The following is a 27,985-nucleotide window of genomic DNA, read 5'->3' as shown; positions in this document are numbered from 1 at the left end:
CTCTGGTTCACCAGAAGTGGCTTAGTCATGCTGGCCACATGACCTGGAAGCTGTACGCCGGCTCCCTCGGCCAGTAAAGTGAGATGAGGGCCGTAACCCCAGAGTCGTCCGTGACTGGACCTAATGGTCAGGGGTCCCTTTACCTTTTTAAGCCTGGCTACTCTTTTGAGCTCTCCTGTTCCCTAGCTTTTTTGGCATACCTGGGCAGCTAGATGTTCCTGAGCCCTGGTTTGAGTTTCACCTGAATAGAACCAGGGTGGTGCCGTTGAGTTAAATTGTCTTTCTCCCTCTCTTCCACACCTTGATGAGAAAGGGGTTCCAACTCTAATGCCAGAACCCCACTGTTTGCATTGTATGCAGCGCCACCTTGGATGGTCCCATAATATTTGGGGTTGGTGGGCGGGTGGGAGAGAAAGAAAGTAAGAGGTGGTTTGTCATCAGAAAGCTAGGCCTAACAAGTACAGTATGGTGTTGTTTTGTTTTGTTGTAAGGCACTGTTACTACAGTGGAAAGTACGTTAAGTAAATGTCCCTGTGGTACATCATGAATGGCCCTTGGGATCCTGGCTGTCACTTTTTCACATATTACTATCAGGCTGGTGGTTATTTAAAAACCTTCGTATGGAAGCAGTTTTTTATATACCAGCCACATTATTTTACAGTGATGGGTAGGGGGAAACAAAATTGTGTGTGTGTGTTTAGATGTTGTTTGGTTATTAAACTACAAGTGAGCAGAAAAGAGGAGATATATAGGGAATTTATAAATCAGCATCTTTACTGCTTCTGTGAAAACTGAGGTAGTTCACAGCAGTATGAATGATATCAAGCAAAATTTGAGAGAGGGAGAGAAAATGCCTGAAAGTGTCAGTGGAAAAAAATTGCATGCATTAATAACTCATTGAGAGACAGACTTGAGTGCCCATCTGAGCCTAATCGGAAGGCATTTTGCTCTGTAGCCTGGGCTGCAATTTACTTAAACATTGGCTTTAAAATTATCAAATGCTTTTATGAGGTCCTTGATGTTTTTATGCAATTATTGGAAGGGCTTCATCACACTTTTCAGATTTTCCTTTATTCTTCCTCTGCTGGTTCCCAGCAGATCGAAGTGCTAATATATGCCTTCACACCTTTGGTTAAAATAATCTTTACTTACTGGGCTGGGATCCAGACAGCTACTTTAAGAATCCCCAAAGGCTTGCATGTGCTCCTCAGATTCCCCGCCCCCGCCTTTGAACACTTCCCCATCCCATATTGCTAACAGTTTATGAAGCTGTTCCTCGGTTTCAAAAGCGGTTGCTATAGTAGAGAGAGGGGTTGCTCTCTTAGAAATAAAAGTCCAACTTTCCCCTGAGTATTTGGAACTAGTTGCCTGATTCTTTGCCCCAACCTGGAGCTGATATAGGGGAATTTTTTTGGGCGGGGGAGTCAAATTGTGGGACTTTGTTCAGCACACATGACTGTTTAGTTGAATCCCACCCATTGTGTTTTTAAAGGGTCTCAAAGTTAATGTTATCCTTAATGCGTGTTGTCTGAATTCTCCTGTTCCAGGGCCATGTTGTTTTTTAAAAGAAAAGGATACTAATAATAATATTCCCAACAGAATATTAAAAACACAATAAAACATCAAACATTAAAAACTTCCCACAACAGGGGTGTCTTCAGATGTCTTCTAAAAGTCAGGTAGTTGTTTATTTCTTGACATCTGATGGGAGAGCGTTCCACAGGGTGGACGCCACTACCAAGAAGCCCCTCTGCCTGGTTCCCTGTAACCTTGCAGTGAGGGAATCGGCAGAAGGCCCTCGGAGCTGGACCTCAGTGTCCAGGCTGAATGATGGGGGTGGGGACGCTCATAGAGATAGAAATAGCATGGATAGAGATGGGAGAGGTTTGAAGATTGTTTTCTTTCATATGGAAACAACCCAGTACTATTTTTCTAGAAAAAGAGGTGCTGGAATTCACCATGAACGCCTCCCTTGTTCTCTTCTAATGGCAATGGCGCCCACCTGAGAGGTGCCAGAACTGGTTTCTGGTGAGTTCCGGCTGAGAAAAAGCCCTGAAACAACCCATGCAACCTCATTATTGTTCCACATCAGAGCTAAGCCCAAGTTTCCCTTCATTCCTTTCCCACCCTACCCTTTGTACCCTTGGATTCACAAAAGCTGGCGTCTCAAGAGAATTAATGAGGATTGGAATATATATATTTGAGAGAGAAAATCTTTGCTTGAGGTAGTTTCCTTGGGGAACTTAGCCATAAAACAATCAATGGAGAGAATATTAGAAGAAGAGTTTGGATTTGATATCCCGCTTTATCACTACCCGAAGGAGTCTCAAAGCAGCTAACATTCTCCTTTCCCTTCCTCCCCTATTAATTAGGGAGGGCCATTCATTCGTCTCTCTCCTTCCTCCTCCTTACAGCTGAAGTATACATAGGAATTGGAAAGCCTGCAGAAGCCACAGCGTGTACTCAGGAAGCTGCTAACCTCTTTCCAATGTCTCACAACGTTCTGTACATGAGAGGTCAAGTGGCAGAACTTCGGGGAAATATTGATGAAGCCAAACGCTGGTATGAAGAGGCCTTATCTATCAGCCCAACGCATGTCAAAAGTATGCAGAGATTGGTAAGTCCTGTTTACACCACAGAATGCATGCGAAGCGCTTGAACACTGGCTTTGCATATGTCAAGTGCTTTGTGATTAATATTATTATTGCGCCCCAATTATACAAACAGTTGGATAATTAGAAGTTTGTTGAGCAGTCTACAATGATGTTTCGTAAGTTCAGTTAAAACTGTTGTGAGCCTATCTGTGGTAGAAGAAGAGAAAGAGAGGACAAAACCACATAGGTAAAAATAATAAATAAGGAACAAACCACTTCCAGTGCTGCTCCTTAGCAGCCCCCCCCCCCCATGCACAGCACAGTTGCAGCATCAGCTGCATTTAGCTAGTAGGGGGGGACTTTTCTTGGGGTTATTAGTTTGACTCGCACAACTTACAGTTGTCAGTGGTGGCTTTTTGCCCAGAGGGGCCTTTCCCAGGGTCAGCCAGGGCACCCAGGAGAGGCGAGGTGAGACAGCCAGGAGAGGTGGGTGTCCCCCTTTCAATCACCTGATGTCGAGTGATCCATTTTTGCTCCGTCTTAGAAAACCCAACAGGAACACGGCTCTCTGCAAGCATCAAAGAGCCCCATGCCACACTAAGCGCAGGGTTCTGCAGGTGACACCTATCAGCTGTCAGCAACCTCTACAAGCCACATTTGGGCCAGCCGTGTGTCGTATCTGCACAAAAGCTCATGTCCTATATGCTGCCAGATTTTGGGCAGGTGGGTGCAGGCCCATGTGTGAGGCCCGGGCAGGAGTCTTGTTAGAATGAAGTTATAAACTCAAACAAAAAAACCAGCAAGTCCCAGGTGCCCCTGTCAGTTTAGCCCCCTGAGTCCCGGGCAAATGTACCCAGCTGTTCCCTGCTCCGCGTGGGCCTGGGTGGGTGTGGCTTGACTAAGCCCAAGCCACCATGCCTGCCTTGGTGAGCCTAATTAGGCTGTGGGCTGTAGGTTCTGCACTGGTGTTAGTGTAGCTTTGATTGTTCCCCCTGATTGCAGTACAACACTGGACCTGCTGACATGCTCATTTTGATTTTGTTCACAGTATGAATTACTTATAAGGCATTTAACTGCTGCATAAGGCATTTCACTGCATCTGATTTTCGGTACAACTTAACTCAATATTTTTACCTCTTTCCTATTCATGTCTTCTGCTTCATGTGGATGGAAATTAGTATTGATTTCAAATTTCTTTTTCAGTTCTTCAAGTGGTTGCAGGTTTTGTAATAAGTTTTCTTTCTAAATGCTGTGTGTGTTTCACATTTATTAACAGAGGAAGGGGCGTCTGAAATATTGGGGCACAACAGCGAAATTCCCATGGTTTTCCTCTACATTTTCTCACTAATAAATGTGATACCTGATATAGTTTCAAACATGTGGATGGTGCCAAAAATCACACAACCTCCCAATATATAATATACAATTCAAGACAAAGATATAAGACACCCAGTGCAAATATGTTTCCAACGATACAGGGATGTCCTACAATACAGATCTTTTGGAAGACTGTCTTATTAAAAAGGGGGGAGGGCAGGACTTTTGATATTATCTTCCAAGGGATCTAGTAGTAATTTTGTTTGGATATCTTAGAGGTATAATGTTGGAAGAAGACCTGGAAACGGTAGTTCGTTTAATGATGGCGGCTAGAATGCTGATCTTTCAAAACTGGGGGGGACCCCAACCACCTGTGATATAAAGAAATAAATGTAATAGCTTAGGAGAAGGCACCCCAGGATGGCAAGGTATTCATGCTCTCTCTGCCTCATTCCACAACAACACAGTCCAAGCTTATTGGAGGGTGGGGGGTGTCTTGTTTTATTTGTCAAAAACCAGCCATGATGGACCAAAGAATGCCATGTCTAGTTTGACATTAGCGAACGGCTCATAGTAGTACAGAAGTTATAGGTGCAAGTTTGGGAATCTCCTTTTGGCCAGCAGGAATGGTATCTTTGGTCTGTTCCATTAGAATTGTATTGCAGAGTAGCCTTTTCAACGTAGCCTTGCTGTGCAACAAAAAACAAAACCCCACTGTCCCATTTTAACATAGCTGTTCAAAGTACCTCTGCTGCAAATAGATCTCAGTGGAAAAGTTACAATCCCTTCCTTGTACCCAACGTTTTTATTCAAAAGTAGGAGCTTGTTTCTGCCTAGGCCCCTATGAATTATTCAGAGAGGCTTTTCCTCCCTGCATCCCGAAAAAGAGCACATAAGGCAAAACACCAGAATGGAACACAGAGCAGGGAAAGGTTTCTTTTTCTTTTCTTTTTTGGTTCTCCGGCTGTTCGAGATAATTAAGCACATTGGCAAGTGCTAAAAGGTACCTTGTAAAGCGCGTGGGCGGTGGACAGAAAGCAGCACACTTATGTTAAAATAAAAGCCATACATTAAAATCCCCTGCCTTGCCCACTTGAATTCAACTTGAAAGAAGCAGTTTCTATTATATTTCCAGTAAAGACTCCTCTGAACACCATAGAGACTCTTGTCCTCAGCTGATAGAAAATGGGCTAGGATAGCTTCCCTTAATGCTGGGGAGAAGCCTCCCCCCCCCTTACCATAAGAAACGTTACACAAATATCTAAGATTTAGACAAGAGTGTGGCCCTCCTCCCCATCCTCCCCATGTCCTCTTGCCTTTCTTTCCCTTTATGTTTTTCCCCTTTACATTTTGGGCCCCTGCCAATTATAGCAGGCTGGGTCCTATGCTGCACCTAAACTTACGTGTTTTCAGTGTCAAGCGTTTACTTGATATATGCAAGCGAGCAGTCACAGTTTGCGCTTGCTAAGGGCTAGTGTCTGTAAAATGGGAATAACAAGTCTCTATAGTAATAACAGAATGAGTAAGAGATCAGTGGCATAAGGTTTACTTACACACTTCCCAAAATTTTGAAGGGAGGGTTTTTTGACTGTGTTTCAAGCTTCCTATAGCAAAGTTTTCTTTGGGTGGATGCTGGTTTTATTTGTGTCTCTGCTAGGACTTTTGTAAGAATTCACTTTTATTGGTAATTTTGTACTGCTTTTATGGTGGATTATATTTTATTGTATACATTTCTGTACGCCGCCTTGTTGTGTAAACCGGCATTTACTTAAGTCTGAACAAACTCACCCAGTTCTGCTCCATTATTATGCTAACTTGAGTTAGATTCTGCTCCAAGAGCCCATTTCTCCAGAAGAAAAACATTTAATTGCAGTGTATTTTTTTTTAATGTTGCCATTCCTTGGTGCTCCAGCTGAGCATCTATGCATACATAGTGAGCCCGCCTTTCCCGATATTGGCTCGAGGGGCTCAGGAAGAAACCCGGAACAGCATAGAGGAGCAAGAGAGTGGCCAGTGGTCAGAATATCTTGTTTGATATTCTTCTTTCTGTTGGCAGAGCGGATAATTCCATTAAGTATTTATTTTTTAAAAATCTACTGGAAAATGTTACTGAAACAAAGTTTCCGCCTTGTAATGCAACAGTTTTTATAGTGGTCCTTTGAAGATGAAATGTCAGATGGCAGGTTCATGTGAGCTTTCCATTTTATTGTCTCCTTTGTGTGTTAGCGTTGGAAAAGATGCTCTTTTCCATTGCTTATCAGTTAAACAGAAGCACTTCTATGATTTGGAAAATATAAATTAATGGCAGTGCTCAAGCTAGAGCAAGTTGTGGCAACGACTTCATGCTCGTGTATCTAATTGCATTGAACTAAGTAGATGGTTTCTAGCCAAACTTAGGATGTCACTGCGATTTGCTCATCTTGTATCTGGTTAAAGTGCTAGTGTTAAACTTCACTGGCCTAACAAGGTGCATTCTTCAAAAGAGTTATATAGCGTGTTTTATTTAATGTTTTGTCAAATTGTGCATACAGTGGTGCCTCGCAAGTTCCGTGAGTCTCTTCGTCTAGCGGTTTTTTCGTCTTGTGAAGCAAGCCCATTAGCGGATTAGCGCTATTAGCGGTTTAGCGGCTATTAGCGGCTATTTAAGGCTTAAGGGATTAGCGGATTAGCTGCTAAAAGGCTATTAGCATCTTAGTGCCTTAGAAAAGGGGGGTGGGGAGCAAAAAAACAACAACCCAGGAATCGCAAGACATTTTCGTCTTGCAAAGCAAGCCCATAGCAAATTCGTCCTGCGAAGCATCTCCAAAACGGAAAACCCTTTCGTCTAGCGGGTTTTCCGTCTTGCGAGGCATTCGTCTTGCAGGGCACCACTGTATCAGAGAACAGTGTTCTGTCGTGAGGGTCAAGCCAAGCTCATCATGTAAAATAATAATGATGTACAAGGTGTAGCGTCCACCCACCCCCCATTTACTAGGACAAATGACACAGGATGCTAAAAGTGTCCTTCGTAACTACTTCAAACTTTTTCCTAAGACTCATAGCCAGGGGGAGCACTCATTGAGATCACAGCTTGGGAATGAACACTTAAATTCTCCGTACACATTGCTGTCCTGGTGAAACTGCTATTAAATTGCTTTAAAGACTTCATGTAGTTATTAATAACACATTTAGCCTGACGTATAGTTTTGCCTTAAAAGAATGGGCAGAGAGTTCTTGAGGATGCAAGAAACCTAGCCTATTTCACAGAATTCAAGGAGATGTTGAATGTCTGCATTTCAGCCCACTGGTACAGCATCATACTAATTTTGTATCAGCTTGCTAATTTTTTGGGTAATGTATCAGTATCAATATTTGCCTAGTATATAGGCCAATTTAACTGCAGTTCCATGATTTCTGAACCAGACATAATTATGTATAGAAACTTAAATGATCCAACTAAGAATTTTAGTAAATCAACTGATTAATCAGCTAGCCAATTAAATCATGACTAATGCTCAGTAGCAGTGCTGTTTCCTGAATACTAACTGATGGTAACTTCATTTTGTGTTGTTGGTTTAAGAAGAAGAACATGCATCTTAAAAAAAAATGTAAGGAAGCTTGATAATGTGTTTATAGTGTCTGCTCAGTTAGATAATACACTGTATTACCTTTTAATTTGGTGAGTGGCTCTCCTATTCAAGGCTTCTTAAAGCAATTTAATGTTATAATATTAATTAAGAACTGATTATCAGTTTTGCTGCAAAATTGGCAATGAAGATGTGACGTTGAATGTGATTAAATTATATTCTGTTACCCCCCATGATCCTTAAGGACTGGGTGAGCTGCAGGCAATTCAATGAAAGTAGTAATTTTCTTTGCTGCTTGCCTATATCTTTTTTGTCTCTCTGATCTTTGTCACTGTTTAGTTCTACAGTTGTAATATTTGCATAGCCTTGTGAGATGCTATACTTAAATCCAGCATGCTGTTTTCCTTGCACTGAGCTTCTACACCAGAATGCAGCAGAATAGTTATCGTGTTTACTCTCTTTGTCGAATGTTAAGGCCTTTATCTGGACACTTGGTTCTGTTTAAATAAAAGGAGTGAGGAGAAGAAACAGGGCCTTTTCAGTGGTGGCTCCTCTTGGTTAAACCTGTTTAACCAGGCAAGTTCCCTGGTGAATGTCAGAAGGTTTCCAAAGACCTTCCTCTCTAGGAGTGCCCCTTGGGTGAGTGATTCTGGCTCTTTGCTTCACATTAGTTTTAGATTTTTAGTGCTTAGCGATTATCAATTAAGCTGTCTAAAAGAAAAACTTGGCCAATAAATAATTCCATGTGTAATAATGAACTTGTTCTCCAAGTGTGGATCCTTGTGTAGCCAAACTGGCAGGTATCAGCACATCCTGGGAAGCCCTAGCAGTTTGAAGTATGAAAAGTCTTAAGACCAAAATAAACCAGTAAGGATTGAGCGTACTCACTGGCCACAGAATGCAGAGTGTCTAGGGGTGGAAAACCAAGAGGGGAGATTTCGGTGGAGCATCCTAGGAGACAGGATGGCTGCCTGGAAGGAACACTGAACAGGAGCTCTGCACACTGCAATATTTTGACTTTGGTCTTCCATGATCTGCTTCCACCTCTCCACCTGCTGTTTTCCTGTGTTGAGCAAGAAGGTCTGAAGAGGGGTTCTGGGTGTGTTTGGTTGGATCTTCTGCTTACCCATAGTTTATATTGTGGCATTATTTCAAAAAGCAAGGCTTTTAGGGAAGCATCCGGATCATACATATTGAGACCCTGACATTGTCTTTGGGAATATAGCTCTGCGTCATTGTTCGGGGCTTTTGCTTAGGAAATTGGATGGAGAAGTTACGCTGACAAAGATTCCGCATGCTAAAAGGAAGCTTCCATGCCCCAAAGCCACATTTCCTTGCATAAAGCATTTGACCTGGAAGAAAGGGTCTTTTACAGCACTTAATGGTCAGGTTTTAAAAGGGGAGCAAAGCAGACCATTAGCAAACCACCAACCTTGAAAGAGCACAGAGACAAAAGGCCCTGTTAGCGTTACAAGGGAGCTAAAAGCTTAAGCATCATGCAGTCCTCTTTGGGAGATGCTCGAAAGCATCATGCACAGGAAGCCCAAGAGCTGTGCGCACATTTCTTTACACTTTCGCTTTGGATAAAAATGTGTTTTACATGTAACTAGTTAATAATGGAGTGAGAACCCCAAGTATATATTCTTTACCCAAGGCTTGACTTTTCAAGGGAGTTGCTCTTGCTTCTCCTCCTGCCATCTGAGGTGAGGCAAGTGGTAAGGGGAGAAGACTGCTGGCCATGATGGCTGTCAACGGTTTCCGCTGTCTGAGGCGGTGTGCCCCTGAATACCCATCGCCATGGGTGGAGCCAGGATTTTTGTTGCGGGGAGCAGGCCTTTTGTTGAGGGAGCAGAACCTCAAGTTTGCTATGTATTTTTATTGGTTTTTATTGACTGGGGGGGCAGCTGCCCCTCCTTGGCTATGTCCATGCCCATCGCTAAAGATCGCAAGTAGAGAAAACTTTGTGGCAGTCAGGTCCTTCTTGGAGGTTCCCCATACGCATCTGATTGGCCACTGTGAGAACAGAATGCTGGACTAGATGTTCCCTTCTTATTTCTTACAGTCTTTGTTGTTGTGGCATCCAGTTTGTGGAGCTCTCTCCCGAGGAGTCTCTCACCCTGAAAAGAGAGGAATAGAAGAGGGAAGGAAGGAAGGAAGGAACTTCCAATTTCCATCTGTCAGTTACATACAAAAAAATTATTCAAAATATTCTCTCTAGGCTAACATGCAGCTGTTCTACCTTCTGGTAGTAGTAGTAGTAGTAGTAGTAATTATTATTATAATTTATACCCCACCCATCTGGCTGGGTTTCCCCAGTCACTCTGGACGGCTCCCAACAAAATATTAAAAACACAATGAAACATCAACCATTAAAAACTTCCCTAAACAGGGCTGCCTTCAGATACCTTCCCATTCTTCAGACCTAAACATCTCAAGTTCATTCATTTTCGTTTCCCAGGCTGTGACTTCTCCCATTGGGTCATCTTGGAATTTGGAGTACCAACTTTCATTTTTTAAAAAGTAATATTTTAGGTTTTGTGGTTGTGAAAGCATGATGACCTAGATGCTGAACCATTAGCACAAACTAAAACTTTGAAATATTAACTTTTTGAAAGCATCATTCAGCTTGGCTTCTTCTTTTTAAGCAGTAGAAGAAGAAATAGGGGAAGCACCGGTCAGTTGAGCTGACAGTTGGTGCCTATGCGTTGCTTCAGTTAGTGTGAATCATGTGTATATCATCTTGACACAAAATTAAAAATGCATGGAAAAGAGAGAAAGTGCCTCCTCACGTCACTCACATTTATGTGTAACTCATTTCTTGGAAATCTTTGCAGTTACTTAGCTGCTGTACAAAGAATCTTAGCAGTGAAAATCTTGGCAAAATGTCTGCTCAGAATGGCAGAAAGCACAACTATTGGAAGGGAAGTTTTGGTGCAGGTGGGTAGCATGTGAGAGATATAGATTCATTATTCCTACGTGCCCACTAAGTTCCCTGGGGTGAACCTGGGCAAAGTTGCTCAGCCTAGCTCACCTGAGAGCGCTTGTGATGCTCTTTATACACTGAAGTTGGATATAGGATAACAATAACAAGGTAGATTGTGTGTGGCTTCTGAATGGCCTCTATAATTCAATGCATTTTCATTATTGAAACCAGAAAAGTAAATAATAATAATAATAATAATAATAATAATAATAATAATAATAATTTGTTATTTATAATCCGCCCATCTGGCTGGGTTTCCCCAGCCACTCTGGGCGGGTTCCAACAAAATATTAAAATACAATAGTCCTTAGATATTAAAAGCTTCCCTAAACAGGACTGCCTTCAGACGTCTTCTAAAAGTCTGGTAGTTGTTTTTTCCTTTGACGTCTGGTGGGAGAGTGTTCCACAGGGTGGCTGCCACTACTGAGAAGGCCCTCTGCCTGGCTCCCTGTAACTTCTCTTCTCACAGGGAGGGAACCGCCAGAAGGCCCTCGGAGCTGGACCTCAGTGTCCTGGCAGAACGATGGGGGTGGAGACGCTCCTTCAGGTATACTGGGCCGAGGCCGTTTAGGGCTTTAAAGGTCAGCACCAACTCTTTGAATTGTTCTCGGAAACATACTGGGAGCCAATGTAGGTCTTTCAAGACTGTTATCTTGGTCTGTCAAATAATGTGTTTTTCATATGAAAGGACATCAAAAAACATAGAAACCTTGACATAAAAATAGATTTTTTGATACATTTAATCAATTAAATAAGAGATATTTCTGTACTATTGAAGCTTACATAGTCTCCTTTTACTTCCTAAGCAGCCAGAGATTCATCACCTGGAGCCAAATTTGAAATAGTGGCTTTGAAATAAGGGCAAAGACACCCTCTTCTGCCCAGAGCACCTCTTCTGCCTAGAATTTTTTTTCTTGGAGGAGGGGGATTGTACTAGAACTGTCACACAAAAATCCGTTCTTCAATCAGTCAGTCATTTTATTTGTATGGCGCCTTTCCAAAGCTAAAACCATTTTCAAGGCAGCTTACAACATATAAAAAAATTATCTGACTACAAACATAGCAAAAGTAGTCATGAAGAAAACATTAAAAAGTACACAACCAAATTGAACAATTGCCACATAAATCATAAGATCCAAAATGAAAATACAGAAAATTAACAGCAACACCCACCCCCTAAACAATATTCTGTTCAGCAGCCTCAGCTTTTGCAGCTGGAGTCAGTCCAGGCCCTGCCCTCCCAGGCCAGGTGGGAAAAGGCCTGTAAGGCAGGGAGCAGGTCTTCCAGGGCTCACAGTCAAGATTCTTGATTCCCCCTCCGCTCAGGAAACACCATTTATATTGTTCTGTATAATACCTGTAAAAAGATCCAAAACAGGTTTTTTTAAACAACAACAATTGATTTGTTTCAGTAGCCTAATTTGCAAATAGAAAGAAAGGCTATTTCTGTTGTTAAACAGTTGGTAATTGGAAATCCTTGGTACTCTACTGCAAGTTACCCAGAGATCTATTCTGCATAAACAAAACTCAATCATCCTTTGTATGAGCCATGTTTTGTGGCTCTTGTATCAATATTATTTACTTTTTTCTTTCTCTGATTAAATGTTTAGATTCATATCAGATTGAAAATGCTTCTCTGTAATTATTTCTGCTTATACTGGGGAAGGATGACTTAAGTAACCAGTATTGTTGTACTAGAAAGCAAAAACACCGTATCTCATTTTGTTTTGTTGCTTTTAATTAAAAACAGCTACTCAGTTGAATCTATACACCTATGAAATAAATGGCTTCGTAAAATACACAGCAGGGCCAGCAGGAGGTGAGAAAATAAGCTTAGAAATGAAGGACAGAGAAGTTGTGCCAATGTGGAAATAATATAATTCTCCTACTCGACTCATCAGGGCCAACTCCATTTCCTCTTTTCAGATTTCCCCCCACTTTACTGCAGGTTCAAAACCATGAATGTTACTGTTTTCTTGGCAGCTCAGGATGAACTTTAATGGATTTGAGTGTTTCTGAATTGGCACATAACCCACTTGAGCAGATGTAACAAAGCACAAATTTCAAAAGAAAACAGATTTACTGCCATTCAACGTGAATTTATTCCATATATGTCAGATTCACATCACCCTTTATGAAAGCAACCAGTGTTTTTTTTCTGAGGGACAGGGACGCAGGGGTACACATACTCCTAAACATTTTGTGAATCTAAGTTTGGCCTCATTGAGGCGCAGTATTTCAATACGAGTAGGAAAATGAGAGTACCCCTAAAAATTTTTTGGGGGAAAAAGCACTGAAAGCAACACACATTTCATGGAGGTCCCTGCGTTGTGTGTACACAGAGAGATACAGGCACTTTTTCGGGCAGCCTTTTTACAGCACCAGCATTCTCAAAAACTGCAGAAATGTTCATCCAAATGCACATAAGTGTGGTATACAGTCGTTGCTGCTGCTGCCACCATGTTCATTTTGTGCCGGCCATTAGTTACTGAGAAATAAATGAATAATTGCCCTGCTGAGGTGGAGTGATAAATGGAGCAATGATACAAAAAGCAGAAAATTTGCCAATGATGCGCTTGATCTTTGGAGTTGATCAAGAAAACCTATGTAAAAGCAAGATGTACTAAAAAAAAGAGGCCAATGGAAACTGTTTGTCTGGTAGTATTACTGACAAAGGTGTCTTGTCATTGTACAAATTGTGGCTTTTTGGTGCAGCTGGATTCCTGAAAAATCTAGGGTTTTTTTTCTCCTTTTGCTGCGATCGAATTCCTAGCTCTGACTGTTGCAGAGATGCATTTTAAAACCGTGTGTGACTCAGGCCTCATGCAGCTGAGTTGTGTGGGTGGATGCAACTTGCATTTGAAGAGAAGTGTTATGATTTAAACAGAAATAGATATCTAAGGGCGGCAAGCAGTTGGTCTTGTGTTCTTTTGCAATAGGAACCTGGAGGCAGTACTGCAGGCCAATTACACATCTTGTTAAAATAGGCCATAGGGCTTGGTTTTTCAACCTGCCCATGCTGTAAAGCCAAAAAGATGTAGACTGTTGTGCTACTTTGTACATTCACAATTTTTAGGCCAATAAGATACATCACCTGAATCATGCCCAGCAGAAAAGCTTGCCTGACACTTGCTTTGGTGGTGTTTCGCTGCCAAATGAAGGTCTTTTTATTTTCCCAGGCCTTTTAATCTATTTAAGATTTATTTTTTAAAAAAATCAAATCTCTGCAACTTGTCTTTCTTCTGTAGCATACTTTTACCATATTGTTATTTAATTTCGAGTTGTTTCTTTGTTGTAAGCCTCTGCTTTAGGACAGCATATGCGGGTGGCACTGTGGGTTAAACCACAGAGCCTAGGACTTGCCGATCGAAGGTCGGCGGTTCAAATCCCCGTGATGGGGTGAGCTCCCATTGCTCAGTCCCTGCTCCTGCCAACCTAGCAGTTCTAAAGCATGTCAAAGTGCGAGTAGATAAATAGGTATCGCTCCACCGGGAAGGTAAATGGTGTTTCCATGCGCTGCTCTGGTTCGCCAGAAGCGGCTTAGCCATGCTGGCCACATGACCCGGAAGCTGTACGCTGGCTCCTTCGGCCAATAAAGCGAGATGAGCGCCGCAACCCCAGAGTCGGCCATGACTGGACCTAATGGTCAGGGATACCTTTACCTATACCTTATGCAGTCATACTCCGGAATCCATTCCGGAAGTCTGTTCGACTTCCAAAATGTTTGAAAACCGGAACACTCACTTCCGGTTTTCGATCGTTCGGGAGCCGGAACGTTCAACTCTTAAGGCGTTTGGGAGCCGAGGTACGACTGTAAACATTTCAAGCAAATAAGTAAATAAATAGTTCGGCTCCCCCCCCCCCCCGCGGTGCGCCCTGAAGCTGGGGGAGGAGCTAGCTGCCCATGGCGGACGTTTGGCACGCCGCCCACCTGCTCCTCCAAAGCCACTGCGACTCCAAAGCTGTCAAAATGAAGGGGCGGCTCGGGGTTGGCTTGGGAGTCGCAGGCGGGCGGCGGACTGAATCTCACCTCAGTGAGGACACCCGGGGCAATCCCCCCGCCACCCCGCTTCCTATGCCCCTGCTTCCCCACCACCAACCTGCTGCTCTCCAGATGTTTTTTCTCTGCTGCTTCCCTCAGCTTCAGCAATGATCAGGGACCGTGCAGAGTTGTAATGTCTGACAACCTCTGAAGGGCTTGAGGCTGAAGAAGGCAAATGTTTTCTTTAAGCAGCATGAGCCTCCCTTTATCAGCATGGCATTTAAGGAATAAACAAAGATTTCTCAGCAAGAAAGAGAATGATTTAGAATTTAGTATCATTCAAACAGAAGTATGTTTTTATTTTACTCCAGCTCTTCTTCCTTTGATACGAGCTGTTATGGCTAGTATGAATTTAGGATGAGTTTTAACGCAGCAAGCATCCTCATGCCCAGTTAGACCAATGGCGCGCCTAAAACAGCACTGGTACATTCTTTACTTTAAATATATCTAGGTCCCTTTTAGTTTCTTTTGAAATTGGTTTAATTAGTTTACTTAAAATCAGTGGAAACATCAATTGATTGTCATGTTTAAAATACATATTTGCCATTCCGGAGCGCTGCAGCTTAAAACAAACTGTACACTCTTGCCATTTCAAGTGTTCCTCATTACAAAGCTTTTCTTTCTTCCACAAGGAGCTGCTTTCTTCTTAAATACTTCTAGAATTGCACTAACTTGCTTCATGCATTCATTTGTTGTTGTTTTGGAGCAAAATAAAGTTCAGCGTGTAGCAACAACCAAGGCTGACCTTATGAAAAGACTGTTGCCAAGCAGAAGAGCATTTTCCCCTTAGCAACAAGAGTTTTGCAGCAAGGGAAAGCAATTCAATACCTTAGCTCCAAGGTTTGTTTGAGGGCGAGAGGGCGGGAGGGTAAGAACAATGAGGATTGGACTCTTCACTATAGCACAGCTGCATTTATGTAGTATACTAGAGAGTTTGCATTGTACAATCAAATAGACAGGAACAGGCATGAAAAACAAACATAATAACATAGTCAAGACATACATTGCATACAAACAGTGTTCCACTGTCTAGTTCAGTTCAATTCTTTTATTGTGAGGACTTGCCAACTCTACTTTTTAAAAATAAATAAATAATCCTTTTCTTTTTCCTTCAGAAGAGAAACAAGTAACTGTTTTGAAACCCTTCCATCTCTAAACAAATAATATCTTCTGTTGATAGCCTTTCCCCGGCATATTTAGGATTTGGACCTGGGGGAGAGAGAGATGGTTCCTTATATTTATCAATAATCCACCAATAAAAGAACTCAAAATAAATTATCTGGTGAAGTTTTGCCCAAAATATTAGATGTAGAATCTGGAACTATTTGAATAAACTGTAATTTTGCCATTGACCAGAGGGATTCTTGAAAAACCTGGATAAAGTAGGATCACTAATACCCAAAAATGTAAAAATGTTTCAATGTAGAATGGATATTATATTCCAAAAGCCTTAACTGACACGAAAATATAGTTTGACTACCCGTTAATTTTTGTCAGTTTTTATTATTTGAATGCAAAGTTCATTTATTGTGAGTCAGGTGGAGAGGAAGGATTAGCAAGGAATGTTTCTTTGCATTCTAAAACCCTCTTGGGTTTGTTTGTTTTTTACTACATTCATATTTTCAAATCTGAATGCTACTTTTAAGATTTTATCTCGTTTGCCCAAAGCACTTGCCTGATTAGAATAAACAGATTAAATGTCACATGTGCCCTTTCTTCAAACGAAAGCACTAATAAATAGTTTCCTGGATCATTTCATGCTTCCTTTAGAGAAGCAGCCATGCTACTCCTGCTACCCTTTTAATCCGCTAGATAGACAATAAAATCCCTTAGAAGGAGGAGATGTCTGGATTCATTTATTTGCTGATATACTTTTAACCTTGCCCTCACAGTCGGTACGAAACCTGTACCTTTCTCTGTATGTGCAACTGATAAGCTGGAATACCCCTCCCCTTAATACTAATTTAGAATACTAATATTCCAAGCATAGTCACATCACAGAGTTGTTATAAAGGCATTGTTATTTTTAAAAATGCTAGTTATCCAGTATGGTTGAATTCTGAAGGATAAATAAAATCTAATGATTCTTTAGCTATAGTGGCTGGCTGAAAAGAACTCTTTTTATTTAAAGGCATACTGTGTACAAACATCTCACTAAAGTACATTCTGCTCATTAAGAGCAATCAACAGAGTGGGAAATGTCACCTCTGTCTACCTTAGAGCAGTGGTTTTCAACCAGTGTGCCGTGGCACCCTCGGTGTGGCCTCTGTCCCTCTTTCCTTCTCTCCCTCCTCTGAGGCCCTCTCACATCTCTGCCTCCCAAAGGCTTGCACAGCTGTTTGTTGCAGCAGCCGTGGCTACAAGCTCCCCAGGCGAATGGTGCCTCTGGGGCTGGCCAGAGGTGCTGGTTTCCAGGTGGCCTCAGAGTAAGCAAGTAAGCAGGTGAGGGAGCCCAGCCAGCCAGTCCGCCAGCCCTTGCTGTTGGGAATGGACAGACAAGTCCCAGGCCCCTGTGGGGCAGTGTGAGGAGGCAGCTCTCTTTGGGGGCAGCTCAGAGACCAGGGGTGGTGGTAGCAGCTGCCTGGAGGACTCCCAAGGAGAGGGGAGAAGAGGCTGAGGAAACACTCCACATAGAAGGGTGTTTTTCAAAGGGTGTGAGGCTGCCAGCTCTGCAGACAAGAGGTGACACAACTGGGTTCCTGAGCCCCACAGGGGTGCTGCAGAAAGAATGTAGTTGGTCAAGGGAGCCGTGGACTCAAAAAGGTTGAAAACCTTTGCCTTAGAGTGAATGTCCCGGAGGGAGGGGAGTGGTTCTTTGTATGCATAGTGTATCGTGATCTTTACGTACTCGTTTAATTTGTTTTCTATGTTTGCAAAGTATAGTTTATAGCCACTTGCTGTTCTGTTTGTTTTCTCAAAAGGCTAGCTTCTACCTGCCAGAAGTCCTCAATTGACTAATAGGAGGATGATTCTAGGAGTTTAAAAAGCTTGCCTTTTTTGAGAATACCAAAGAGAAAACTTCCTATTGGGAAAAATAATCCTGTTTTATGGGTGTGTCCTTCCCTCTTCCAAAAAAAAATTGGTTCCCTAACAATTGCTTGACACAGAGGTGGAATGCCCCCTTCCACTGAATCTAATAATTAATGTGTACAACTGAACTGTTTATTTGTGTGTTGATGAAGAATGTATACTGCTTGCCTGAACTGCAATGGAAAATTGCAATAAGTGCTGTTGAATAGCTGCCTTTTCCTCCAGGATTGCACAGCCTACACTTGCCCTTTAGGAGTTCCTCTCAGCTAAATCACCAGAGGCTCAGCCTCTGCACACATACATCTTCCGTTCATTTTCCATTTTAGCATGTGCTCTTCCTCTTACAGAATCTGCCCAGAGTGCAGAATCCAAATATTTTGGGATTTGGTAACGGCCCAGCCTTGTTGCCATGGTCTTCTCATTTGCCCTGACCGAAGAATGTGCTCTTCTCTTTTTTAAATTTGCAGTATTTCATTGCCGTTCCCTCAGCCTCTTTCCCATGCCACTCTTTTCTCTGCTTGCTGCAGGCTTTGATACTTCACCAGCTCGGAAGGTACAGCCTGGCCGAGAAGATCCTTAGGGACGCTGTCCAGGTGAACTCCACGGCCCACGAGGTTTGGAATGGCCTCGGGGTGGTTTTGCAAGCTCAGGGCAATGACGATGCAGCAACCGAGTGCTTCCTGACAGCGCTGGAGCTCGAGGCCAGCAGCCCCATTGTCCCTTTCACCATCATCCCTCGAGTCCTCTGAAAGGCTGTCCGGGTAAATTGATGAATCATCATGTGAGAATGTTAGGAAGCATGCTGCGTAAGCCTTCCTCCTGATTCGAAGGGCGGCTCTTCAGGCTGAGAGGTAATGCAACAAAACAGGCAATCTGCTCATTACTGTGGGAGATTCTGACTGTGGAAGATAAGTAACATCTTATTGTTAATGCAGAGAAATAACTAACCAGAAGTGTGGGGGAACCACACACATGCCACCACCCGTGTATCACCTACATCTTCGCCCCATAGTAGTTTTAAAGCCTGACGCTATTGTTCAAATGGGTATTGTGCCATGTTTTATTAGGTGACATCTGAGTGTTATGTAAAACTTTAAATAGAATCAAACACCAACTGTAGAATAATAGATTCGAGTTAAAATTCAGTGGCAGAGCAGCCTATTTTTAACCAAGCCTGTCAAAGACCCGTTCTCTTCATGTCTTTCAACCTCTCTGGGCCCGGAATCAAAATGTGAAATTTGCTGTGCTCCATCTCTGCAGTAGTCCAGGCAGACAAATTAACCGAAAGGTTTATGTTTTTAGTTGTTTATAACTGTGATGTGTAGCTAATTGTTATTGCCTTTATTTAGAAGAGAGGTTGTGTACAAGAATATTTATATTTTACCAATGTATGCCTGTTTAAAAGAAGAAGAAGAAGAAATGAAAAGAAAATATTAGTTATTTAAGTTTAACTTTTTTATGTGAATTCAGAGTTTATTTATCAATGGAAATATGTAAAAAGATGCTAAAGACGGAATATTTACCGACATTCCTTATGCATTATAAACCCACTTGGCTCAATGGGAAGATTATGTTAATAATAAAAATGATTTTTGGATGGATATAGTGCTTGTCCTTCGTTTTGGGAGCTGGATGAAAATAATCAGGCTGCCCCAAAATGGCAGTCTGTACCGTAACACAGCCACAGTAGAAGATTTGATTAATCTGATACCTCTGTTTTACAAAAAGATGCTCAGAAGAACATCTAATTTGAACTATTCTAAAATCCAGGGCAAATGCCAGATCTGAGAAAAGGTCGAGATCCACCATTAAATCAGGGGCTCTACGGGGCTTACACATAGCATGCTGGTTCAGTCATGTCAGAATCCTCCAAGAAGTGGTTTTAGAGCATACCATGTGAGATGGGCTAATCTCTGTGACAAACAGCTGCCAGTTGTTGGCCACACTTTCCCTTTGCTCAGAGTTCGCTGTCCAGCAGTCTTTTCATTTGCTGCACATAAGTATATGGAAGGTGTAAACCAATAGACCACTTTTATGTCGAGTTATATAATACTTAATACAAGCAGCTTGTCTTCCTATTTAAATTGGGGGTCTGAAAACAGCCCTTGATCACAGCTGAATCAAAAACTTCATCCAACTGGCCTGGAAATTCCTGTTGAATTAGTCTCCTACGGGGAGCTGGGCCTGTTTTGTTAAAAGGTACTTAAAGCCACTGTTGGACCCCGAGATGGCAAATGCTATGAAGCATTGAAGAATTAGCTCTTATTTGGCCAGCAACTGTACAGACCCCTCGATCAAAACAAGACACAGCAGGTCTAATTGGTAATTTACAGAAAATGGAACCAATGTGGGTAGCCATTAGGAAATTAACTAAAAACATGCCTTCCTACTTGTAATTCCCTTTTGCTTGATCATCAGGCATAGGGCTTTGGCCATGTGGCAGCAGCCGGGCGGAGGGCAATGAAGTAGGTTCTGTTGTCCTTTAAAACATTAATATCCTGCCTTTTAAAAAATCTGGCTAAAACACTGCAAAATCTATAAAAGTTGCATTACAAGCCCGGAATTGTAGCTTAACCAACAGCTATAAAGAGTGTTTTTGACGTGGCATTCATTTCCCACTAGTTTACGGTTGTGTTGTGGAACCCCTGGGAGGAAAATATCCAGCTTGGATTGTAGACCGTGTAAGTTAACGTCCGCACATGATCTGTAACAGTGCACTTCTTTAAAACAAAAACAAAAGGGAAGAGTGCAACACAGAATTGTAAGAAACACCCCACCCCACGGTTGGAGCAGCAGTGGTGGTGACTGATGCCCATTGGGACCAGTAGGGCAGAAGGAAGAGAGGTCAACAGTAGGTGGAGCTAGATCAGTTATTGGCAGAGCTTGAACCTATGACTGGCTGAGTTCTGCAATGGCAGCTAAAGAAGAGGAAGGTGGCAGCCCATGTAACATTCCCTGGACTGTTTGTAAGTAAGGCAGCAGGCAAGTGGGGGCAGACTGAGGTTGATGGGGCAGTGCCCCATTTGCACTAAAGGACCCGACCTGCACCAAATGCGCACACCCACCCCTACTTTGTGGAAGGAAATTAATAACCACGCAGAATTGTCACTGTGAGCAATTGACTTGAAATAGTTTCATACACGGGGGGGACACAATGATCAACCTGTCTCATGGAAGATGGAGCAAGCCTGTTTTCTCCTGCTCTGGAGGGTAGGACTCGAAACAATGGCTTCAAGTTACAAGAAAGGAGATTCTGACTAAACATCAGAAAAAGCTTTCTGACAGTAAGATCCTTTTGACAGTGGAATGGACTCTGTGAGGAGGTTGTAGACTCTTCTTTCTTTCAGGATTTTAAGCACAGGTTGGGGTGGCCATTTTAGATATACTGTAAGCTGCTCAGAGTGGCTGGGGAAACCCACCCAAATGGGTGGAGTATAAATAGTAAAATTATTATTAATAGTCATGGATGCTTTAGCTGAGATTCCTACATTGCAGGGGGTTGGACTAGACCTTGGGGTCCCTTCTAACTCTGCAAGTCTATTATTCTATTATTCTAACCTTAAACAGATGGATCTTAAGCTGATGAAGGTCTGTCATCTTTCCAGGGAACTTGACTTGCATTGTTGCCTTGTACTCAGTATTACAACTTACTGGAATTTCCCTTGAGTCTCCCTAGCAAAAAATTCTCATATTGGATCTTTCGGATGCCTTACAGATTCAACACAGAAAGGCATTGGGATTTGACAAGCGTCTTCCAGCTTTTTCCTCTCTTCCTCTCCGCCCCCTCACTTCTCCCCCTGCCAGCCCACCACTTTGCTTACTTGCTGGGAGACTCTGGCAGGCGCATTGTTGGCTGTGCTTATCTGGATTGGTGCTGACTTGGAGAATGGGGAAGCAACATTTGCTTTGCTGAAAAGAAGAGGTTGATCGGTGACATTTTGGCAGAGCTAAAGCAGCTGCTTTTCTCTGGGGAGAGGCTGAGAGGGGAATCGCTGTCTAAAGCAGGCCATGGGGTTAACGCTCTTGTGGGTCCCTGCGTTTTCGCTGTGCGCTTCTCTTTTGCATCTGCGTGCCCCCGGCTCAAAATCTGCTTTGTACACAAGCGGCGTGGCTGCCCTTCAGCTTCCTTTCAGATTGACAGGGCAGTTTCCTCTGGCTGGCTGCTGCAGCCTTCGGGAGGAGCCCAGATTGTTAAATGATGCCTGCCTAAACAGGATCAGCACAAGAGAAGCAGCAATGTAGGATCCTTGTGTGAGATGCCTGCAACTTCCATGATACAGTGAAAAGATGCTCAGGGTCTTTACCAGGGTCGGCTCCCCTCCCTTTCCCCTGCTCCCTACATTCAGGTCATCTATTCTGACACTTTTAAGGGAAGCATCTGTGACAGAGGACAGCGTGAACCAATGCTCCACACTGACTCTCTCCCTTTTTCAGTTCCATGATTCATGGCGAGCTGCTAAGCATTCTGCTCTTGTAGCTTTTTGTACTCCAGTTCCTAGAAGAAAGCAGACTTCGGAGGACCAGGCTGTGCCTGAAATATATCAGCTGCTCAGCAGCAGCCCAAATAGTTTCTTGTTGGTAGGGCAAATTCAGGGAAGAGTAGAGGTTACGGTGTATTGGTTCTGGCTCCAGAGGTAAGGCTGCAATCTTCTCCCATTGCATAGTCCTAAGAACAGAGAAATCTGCCTTATGTTGAGACAGACCTTTCAGCTCACCTAGGTCTGGATAACTCAGTTGGCTAGAGCGTGGTGCTGATAATGCCAAGGTTGCAGGTTCGATCCCCTTATGGAACAGCTGCATATCCCTGCATTGCAGGGGGCAGGGTCCCTTCCAACTCTACGATTCTATGATTCTAGATCAGTGTTGTCCCTGCGATGACTGGCAGCAGCCCACCAGCATTTCAGCCGGGGTCTCCCCTACCAGAGAGCATGTGGCCCAGACCCTGTCAAACTTGGAGCCAGCCCTGCACAAGTGGAACTAACCGAGTCTTATTGTGGGAGGCTTCACAGTGTATGAGGAAGCAGTGGGTCCCAAACACTGAATGTGGCCCCACCCTGAGACTCACTGCAGCATATTGCTGGTGAGAAATGCAGTTGCGACACTTGGCTGCTCCTCCCTGCTCTTAAGACAGAGAAAAGATTGGTGTTAAGAGCACAGAGTTAGGCAATGGACCACCCATATACCAGCCCATGGGAGGAATCCACTGGAATGAGAGTCAGTTGAGGTGGAACAGCCTAATGAGAGCTGGGTTTGGGGAATGGGTGACTATTCTGTCATAGCAGTGCCTGCCATGAGTTGCAAGGGGCATTGTAGTTGTATGAGATTTCTTTTTTACATAGATTGCTTTTATGTATCAAAAGGTGGGAGAGAAATCCTCAGGTGTTTTAAGGCTGGGCTGGGTAGTATGCAGTCCCATGACTCTATGTGGCCCTCAGCTTCATTGCATATGGCCCTGGTTCCTGCAGAGGAACCAGAAGCAGCAGGTGAACAAGAGGAAGCAGGTGGCAGAAGGAGAGTGTGGTGCACTTTGGGCTCTCAAAATTCAGCGGCACCCTGTGTGATGCTAAAATCGGGCACCCCTACCTCTTGTGCTCAGTTCTACAGCACTGTTGTGGCACCCCCTGCAGTGCCCAATACAGCTGCACTAGTTGTACTACCCTAAAATTGCCTCCCTTGGCACCAGCCCTGCCCTCTACAGGCTCCTGCGGCACCAACATGTGGCCCCCAACAAATTGCCTCCAAAGGAACATTGCCCTCAAGCAGCAGAGGATAATGGATATTCTTCTAGATCAGGGGTTTCCAAACTGTGGCCGATGAGCTTCACTCAGCTGCTTTGTAAAACTGCAATGAAAAATCATACAACATGTAGCGCAGCCCATCCCAACTGCTAGAACAGGAGGGAAAATCATTAAGCTGGTCCAGCAATTTTCAAGTGGTCAGGTGGGTTGGGGAAGGTTTGGAGACCGTCGAAACACCACTCACCGAAACGCTGCAAGATGGAAGCTCCATGAGGTCTCCCTCTTCAGAAAGACCGAAGCAGCACCTGTTTACATCCTTTTCATGACGTCACTGTCTCATTTATGCGCTGTGCTCTTTGCCCAAATAAACGTTGCACATCCCAGGTTTCTGGTTTCAGCGAACCTAATTGCCCCAGAGAGACCTTTGCAGCACTCTTTTGAAAGCTCTCTTTCCCCCATAGGCTCTGCAAAGCCATGCTGTCATTGGTAACAGTGGAGAAACAGCAACAAGGCTTTGAATCAAATGCTCCCTTTTCCCCTTGCTTTCAGCAAGAATGACATTGTTCGAAGGAGCCGGTTGCTGCCTTGTGCCCCAGTCGGGTTATGCAGAAGCTACTCCGTTATGAATTAGTCATGGAAATTAAGTATGCGTGTGTGTTTTTGGAAGCGAGATGATTCGTTCTGAAGCAGCATTCTTGTTTGGTATTTATACAGCATGTAAATCTTGGAGGAGTTTTGCTCACTGCTGAAAGTCAAAGTGATGTAATTTCACTTGAAATCCAGTGGGATGCAATGGAGAGAGACTTTTTGGCTCGAACAGACAGAATTGCCGTGCTAGATTAGCCCAAGTTGCTGCATCTTGCTTTGAACAGCAGCTGGCACTATATTTCTGAGAAGCTCAAAGGGAGGCCTTGAAAGTGCCATTTGCTGCTGTTTGTTCCCAGGAGTATCTGGGTTTTGCAGGTACACTGCCCCTCTACATGGAGGCCCCATTTAGCATCTTTCAACTGGGTGGGATAGACCAACATTTGCCATGGTGTGGGAACTAATGTCTCTCTATTTCTGTTTCCCTGCTACACAACTCAAATAAGAGTAATAAGTAGGACTGCAACAAAATGTTGGAGTGTAGAGTGGTCCTGCTCAGGGTTTCAGCCTGCCATAACATTTTCTAGGCATTCTCCATTTCCTTTTCTTCCCCCCAACCCCACAACAAGCGCTCAGCATTCTGTAGCCACAGAAGATGCTCAGTTCTCATTAGGCTGTGGTTTTTTTTGGGGGGGGGTCTTTTAGGGTTCCCCCATTTTGTACCTCTGCAACCCTTGGGGTTCCCTCAAGTCCTCTAATAGCTCTATCTTGCTCATGAATGGTGCCTTTTTGCCTATAACCAACACTGATAATGAGTTCAGTGTTGGTAAATATGATAGACCTTGTAGAGTTGTTGTAATGTCAAACATCTATCTTTGATTTGAGCCAGTTCTCATCTGAGGCTCAGCACTATGTACAAAGGTACACGGGCGTCAGTTGGTTGGTCCATCTAGTTCACTATTGTCTACACTGACAGCCAGGGATTAAACTTAAGACCTTCTGCTTCCAAGGTAGATATTCTACCACTGAGTGATGAAACTTATTTCCACCTGCCAGGGGATCAACACCAGCATAAGCATGGGCTTATTGCTGATAAATGAGCAAAGCCAACCTGCCCTAAATCACCAGGGAGTAGAATTCCCAGCTCAGAAGTTCCAGGTAGACTTAAGCCCCTGCATCACTCTTGGCCAATGTGATGAATATTATCTTTCAAAATAGAATGTTGAAATAGTGTTGCTCATCATAAAATCTGAAAGAAGAGCAAATTTTGGATCTTTTGTTCAGCCTCCTCTTTGTACAGTTTGCCCTTTGCATCTAGTTATTATGTTGGTGTGACACAACAGAGCCTACTGAGCAAGGGAAAGGGAGGAAGGGAAAGGGAAGGCATGCCAGGAAGAAACATCGCACCTCAGGAATGCGGCCATCCCTCAGGCTTTGCCTTGTATCATCCCTGATGGCTCTGCATCGGTCAAAATTCTGCCAGCTACAGAATTATTGCAGCGCATTAAATGGCAAGCAGAGTGCCTTACTGCTCATGCGTACACATTGAGACGCATGGCAGTACCAGAGACAAGATGCACCAGTTTTCCATCAGAAAAGTTAACATCCACTGACTAAATGGAGGGGACTAAATGTCAAATGGAAACCTTAGTAACTTTTTTGAAAGGTGTCCCCTACCCCACAATTGCTTCTTCTAGAAGCCAGCTCAGCTGGTGTGTACAGACAAGACTTTAGCCAAAATAAGGCCATGGAGAAAGAAGAGAGGGGGTATCAGAATGCTCAGGGGAACATCGAGGTTTGCAGAAACACAACAACAACAACAACAAGGAAATGAGTAACCTTTGCGGTGTGCAGCTGCTGTCCCACACAGCGCAATTTGGACTAAGTGGTCAAGGAATGCTGACTCTTGTGCAATTGCCAGGTGAGAGAGATGGGAATGTTGGGTAGGGCCTGGCTGGCTGCCTAGCTGGCACATTGAACAGGAGCGCTCCCACATTGCAGCATTTTCACCTGGATGCCAAATAGCAAAACAGGGACAAAGCAAGGAACTGCTGCTTTCCTGGGACGGGTAGCAAAAACCAGGGCTGTTTTGGGTAAACACGGATCGCACGCACATCTTCCAGGAGCACCTCCATGTTGTCAGATTCATGGGCTTCGTTCACCCTTCTGTTATATCCTGGCAGCAGTTGGAAGTATTGGCGACGCTCCTCCACTCCCGCTCAGTGAAGTTTTCCTATAGTGCTTGTTCAGCATTTCAAGCATGTTTCGGGAATCCTCCAAGACATGCCCTCTGCCTTTTTGCTCAAGGAGCACAAAGCTCACTGGGGCACAGCCACGGCCCTTGCTGTTGACTTCATTTGACTCAGCACAAACACTTTGTCATGCCTCCGCATTGATGGGTGGTTTTTTTTTGTTTTGTTTTGCAAGCGAGTGGAAGGTACACAGGGAGAATGTTAATTACTTCGTTGTGTTTTTTCCAAACACGGGAAAGCACTTGTTTGCGATTACAAATGACAGTGTCTGCAATGAGCCATTCTTAATTTGCTCATGATTACAGCACACAAGCCTCTAGATTGAGAAAACCTCATGATTTATGTTTGTACCTGATAGGGTGGTGGCATGGTAAACCAGCTTCTTTCTCTCTGACACTGTGTACCAACCAGGTTATAATAATATAATAATAATTTATTATTTATACCCCGCCCATCTGGCTGGGTTTCCCCAGTACTTGGGCCCTGGTACGCAAGGGGGAAATGCAGCTCTGTTGTATTTGGATGCTGGCTTCAACTAATTTTGAGATTGCTCTCTTGAATACAGTCACAATCTGGCTCTGGTTGGTTTACAGTAATGCTTCCCTCATGGCTGAGTAAGACATTTTTGCCGCCAGCAAATCCAAATGGCAGTTTCACAAATTAACACAGGACATGGGCAGCGGGGCGTTTTCCTGTGAACCTCTTAATGAAATGAACGGGTTCTTGTGCAACTGTTGTTTCTTGCATTGGGGCTTACACAGACACATTTTCTCCCCTGCTGTGCTACCCGTAAACTGGCCTGCTGAGATGGCTGCCTCACCTTGCCTAGCAGTCGTAAGAGCAGCCTGACTCCGTCCTTCTCTGCCTGTACCATGTGGAACAGTGCCTTTATGCAGGGTCTGAACCATGTGTGTCAACACTCACTTTATGTGTTGTGCAAAAATATATGGCCCTGTCATCAACCGTTAACATGAGAGTAAGCCCTACTGAGTAAACATGGATGAGGCTAAGCTGTAAGTATGAAGAATTTGTTTGTGTATATTTGATCTGTTTCCCTTGAAAATATACATGAATGCAGGATCTTAGTTTTTCCTGGATCACCAGTTCTGAGTGTTTTGCAGGAACACAAGCAGGATTTCACACATGCAGACAAAAATGCCTTAATATGACAGAAACTTGCAGCTCTCCACCTGCATTTGTCACGGCCTGTGTGAAATAGATGCGGGAAAATTCCTACAAGATGTTTGCCGTCAGCACATTCCTTGTGGGCAAGCAAAAACCTACCTAATTCACACTTTCCATGGCAATCTTAGAATTGAGATGCAGCCATCCTTCGAAATTCAAACTCCTCTGAATTTTGCAGCACAGTTCTCCAGTCAAATAACGTGCACAAGAATGCACATACTAGGGTAACTTATGCATAAACATGCATATATTTGTGAAAATAGCATACAATATGTATTATATTGAAGTGGTTTGGAAAAATGTGTACATTGGTGAAAACTGCATATAAAAATGTGCATATTAGGAAAAATTGGTGTTAAAATGTTGGTGAATTTTCATGAGGGCTTTGCCATAACAGTTTGCAAACTTGAAACAAAACAAAACACACACACTGTGGAGAACAGAACTTAGGATTGGGAAACTGAGACACCGAAATTGACAGTCACCCATCCCAACGAGTGAGTGAGAGTGTGAGAGTGAGAATGGAGCATGGGAAGAACTGCACAGTCTGTTCTGTGTTGTGGATGGCAGCCACAGATAAATATTGCCTAGCTTCCTAGGAAGGGGACACTGGGAGGACCGGAGGAAAAAGAATAAATTTATTTCTTAGGGTTCCAGCCTGCCATAACATTTTCTGCATTCCCTGACCTCAGC

At 43.5% G+C, this 27,985-nt stretch overlaps 1 protein-coding gene across 3 annotated transcripts in view; it reads left to right on the top strand.

Annotated features, from left to right (window-relative positions):
- The window catches only part of TTC7B (tetratricopeptide repeat domain 7B), a 101,464-nt gene extending 82,331 nt beyond the window's left edge, over positions 1-19,133 (top strand). For all 3 annotated transcript variants that reach the window (XM_083435102.1, XM_083435101.1, XM_083435100.1), the window contains 2 exons: positions 2,415-2,617; positions 18,060-19,133. In XM_083435102.1, the coding sequence (XP_083291228.1) occupies positions 2,415-2,617; positions 18,060-18,281 (425 nt within the window). In that variant the 3' untranslated portion in view covers positions 18,282-19,133. The remainder of the gene's footprint in view (positions 1-2,414; positions 2,618-18,059) is intronic.
- Positions 19,134-27,985: the final 8,852 nt, after the last annotated feature.

Source organism: Podarcis tiliguerta (assembly GCF_965153285.1).
Source record: "Podarcis tiliguerta genome assembly, chromosome: 1".
In the NCBI taxonomy this organism is placed as follows: Eukaryota; Metazoa; Chordata; class Lepidosauria; order Squamata; family Lacertidae; genus Podarcis; species Podarcis tiliguerta.
Note: the sequence above shows the minus strand (reverse complement) of the source record. Positions and strands in the feature narration are given on the sequence as shown.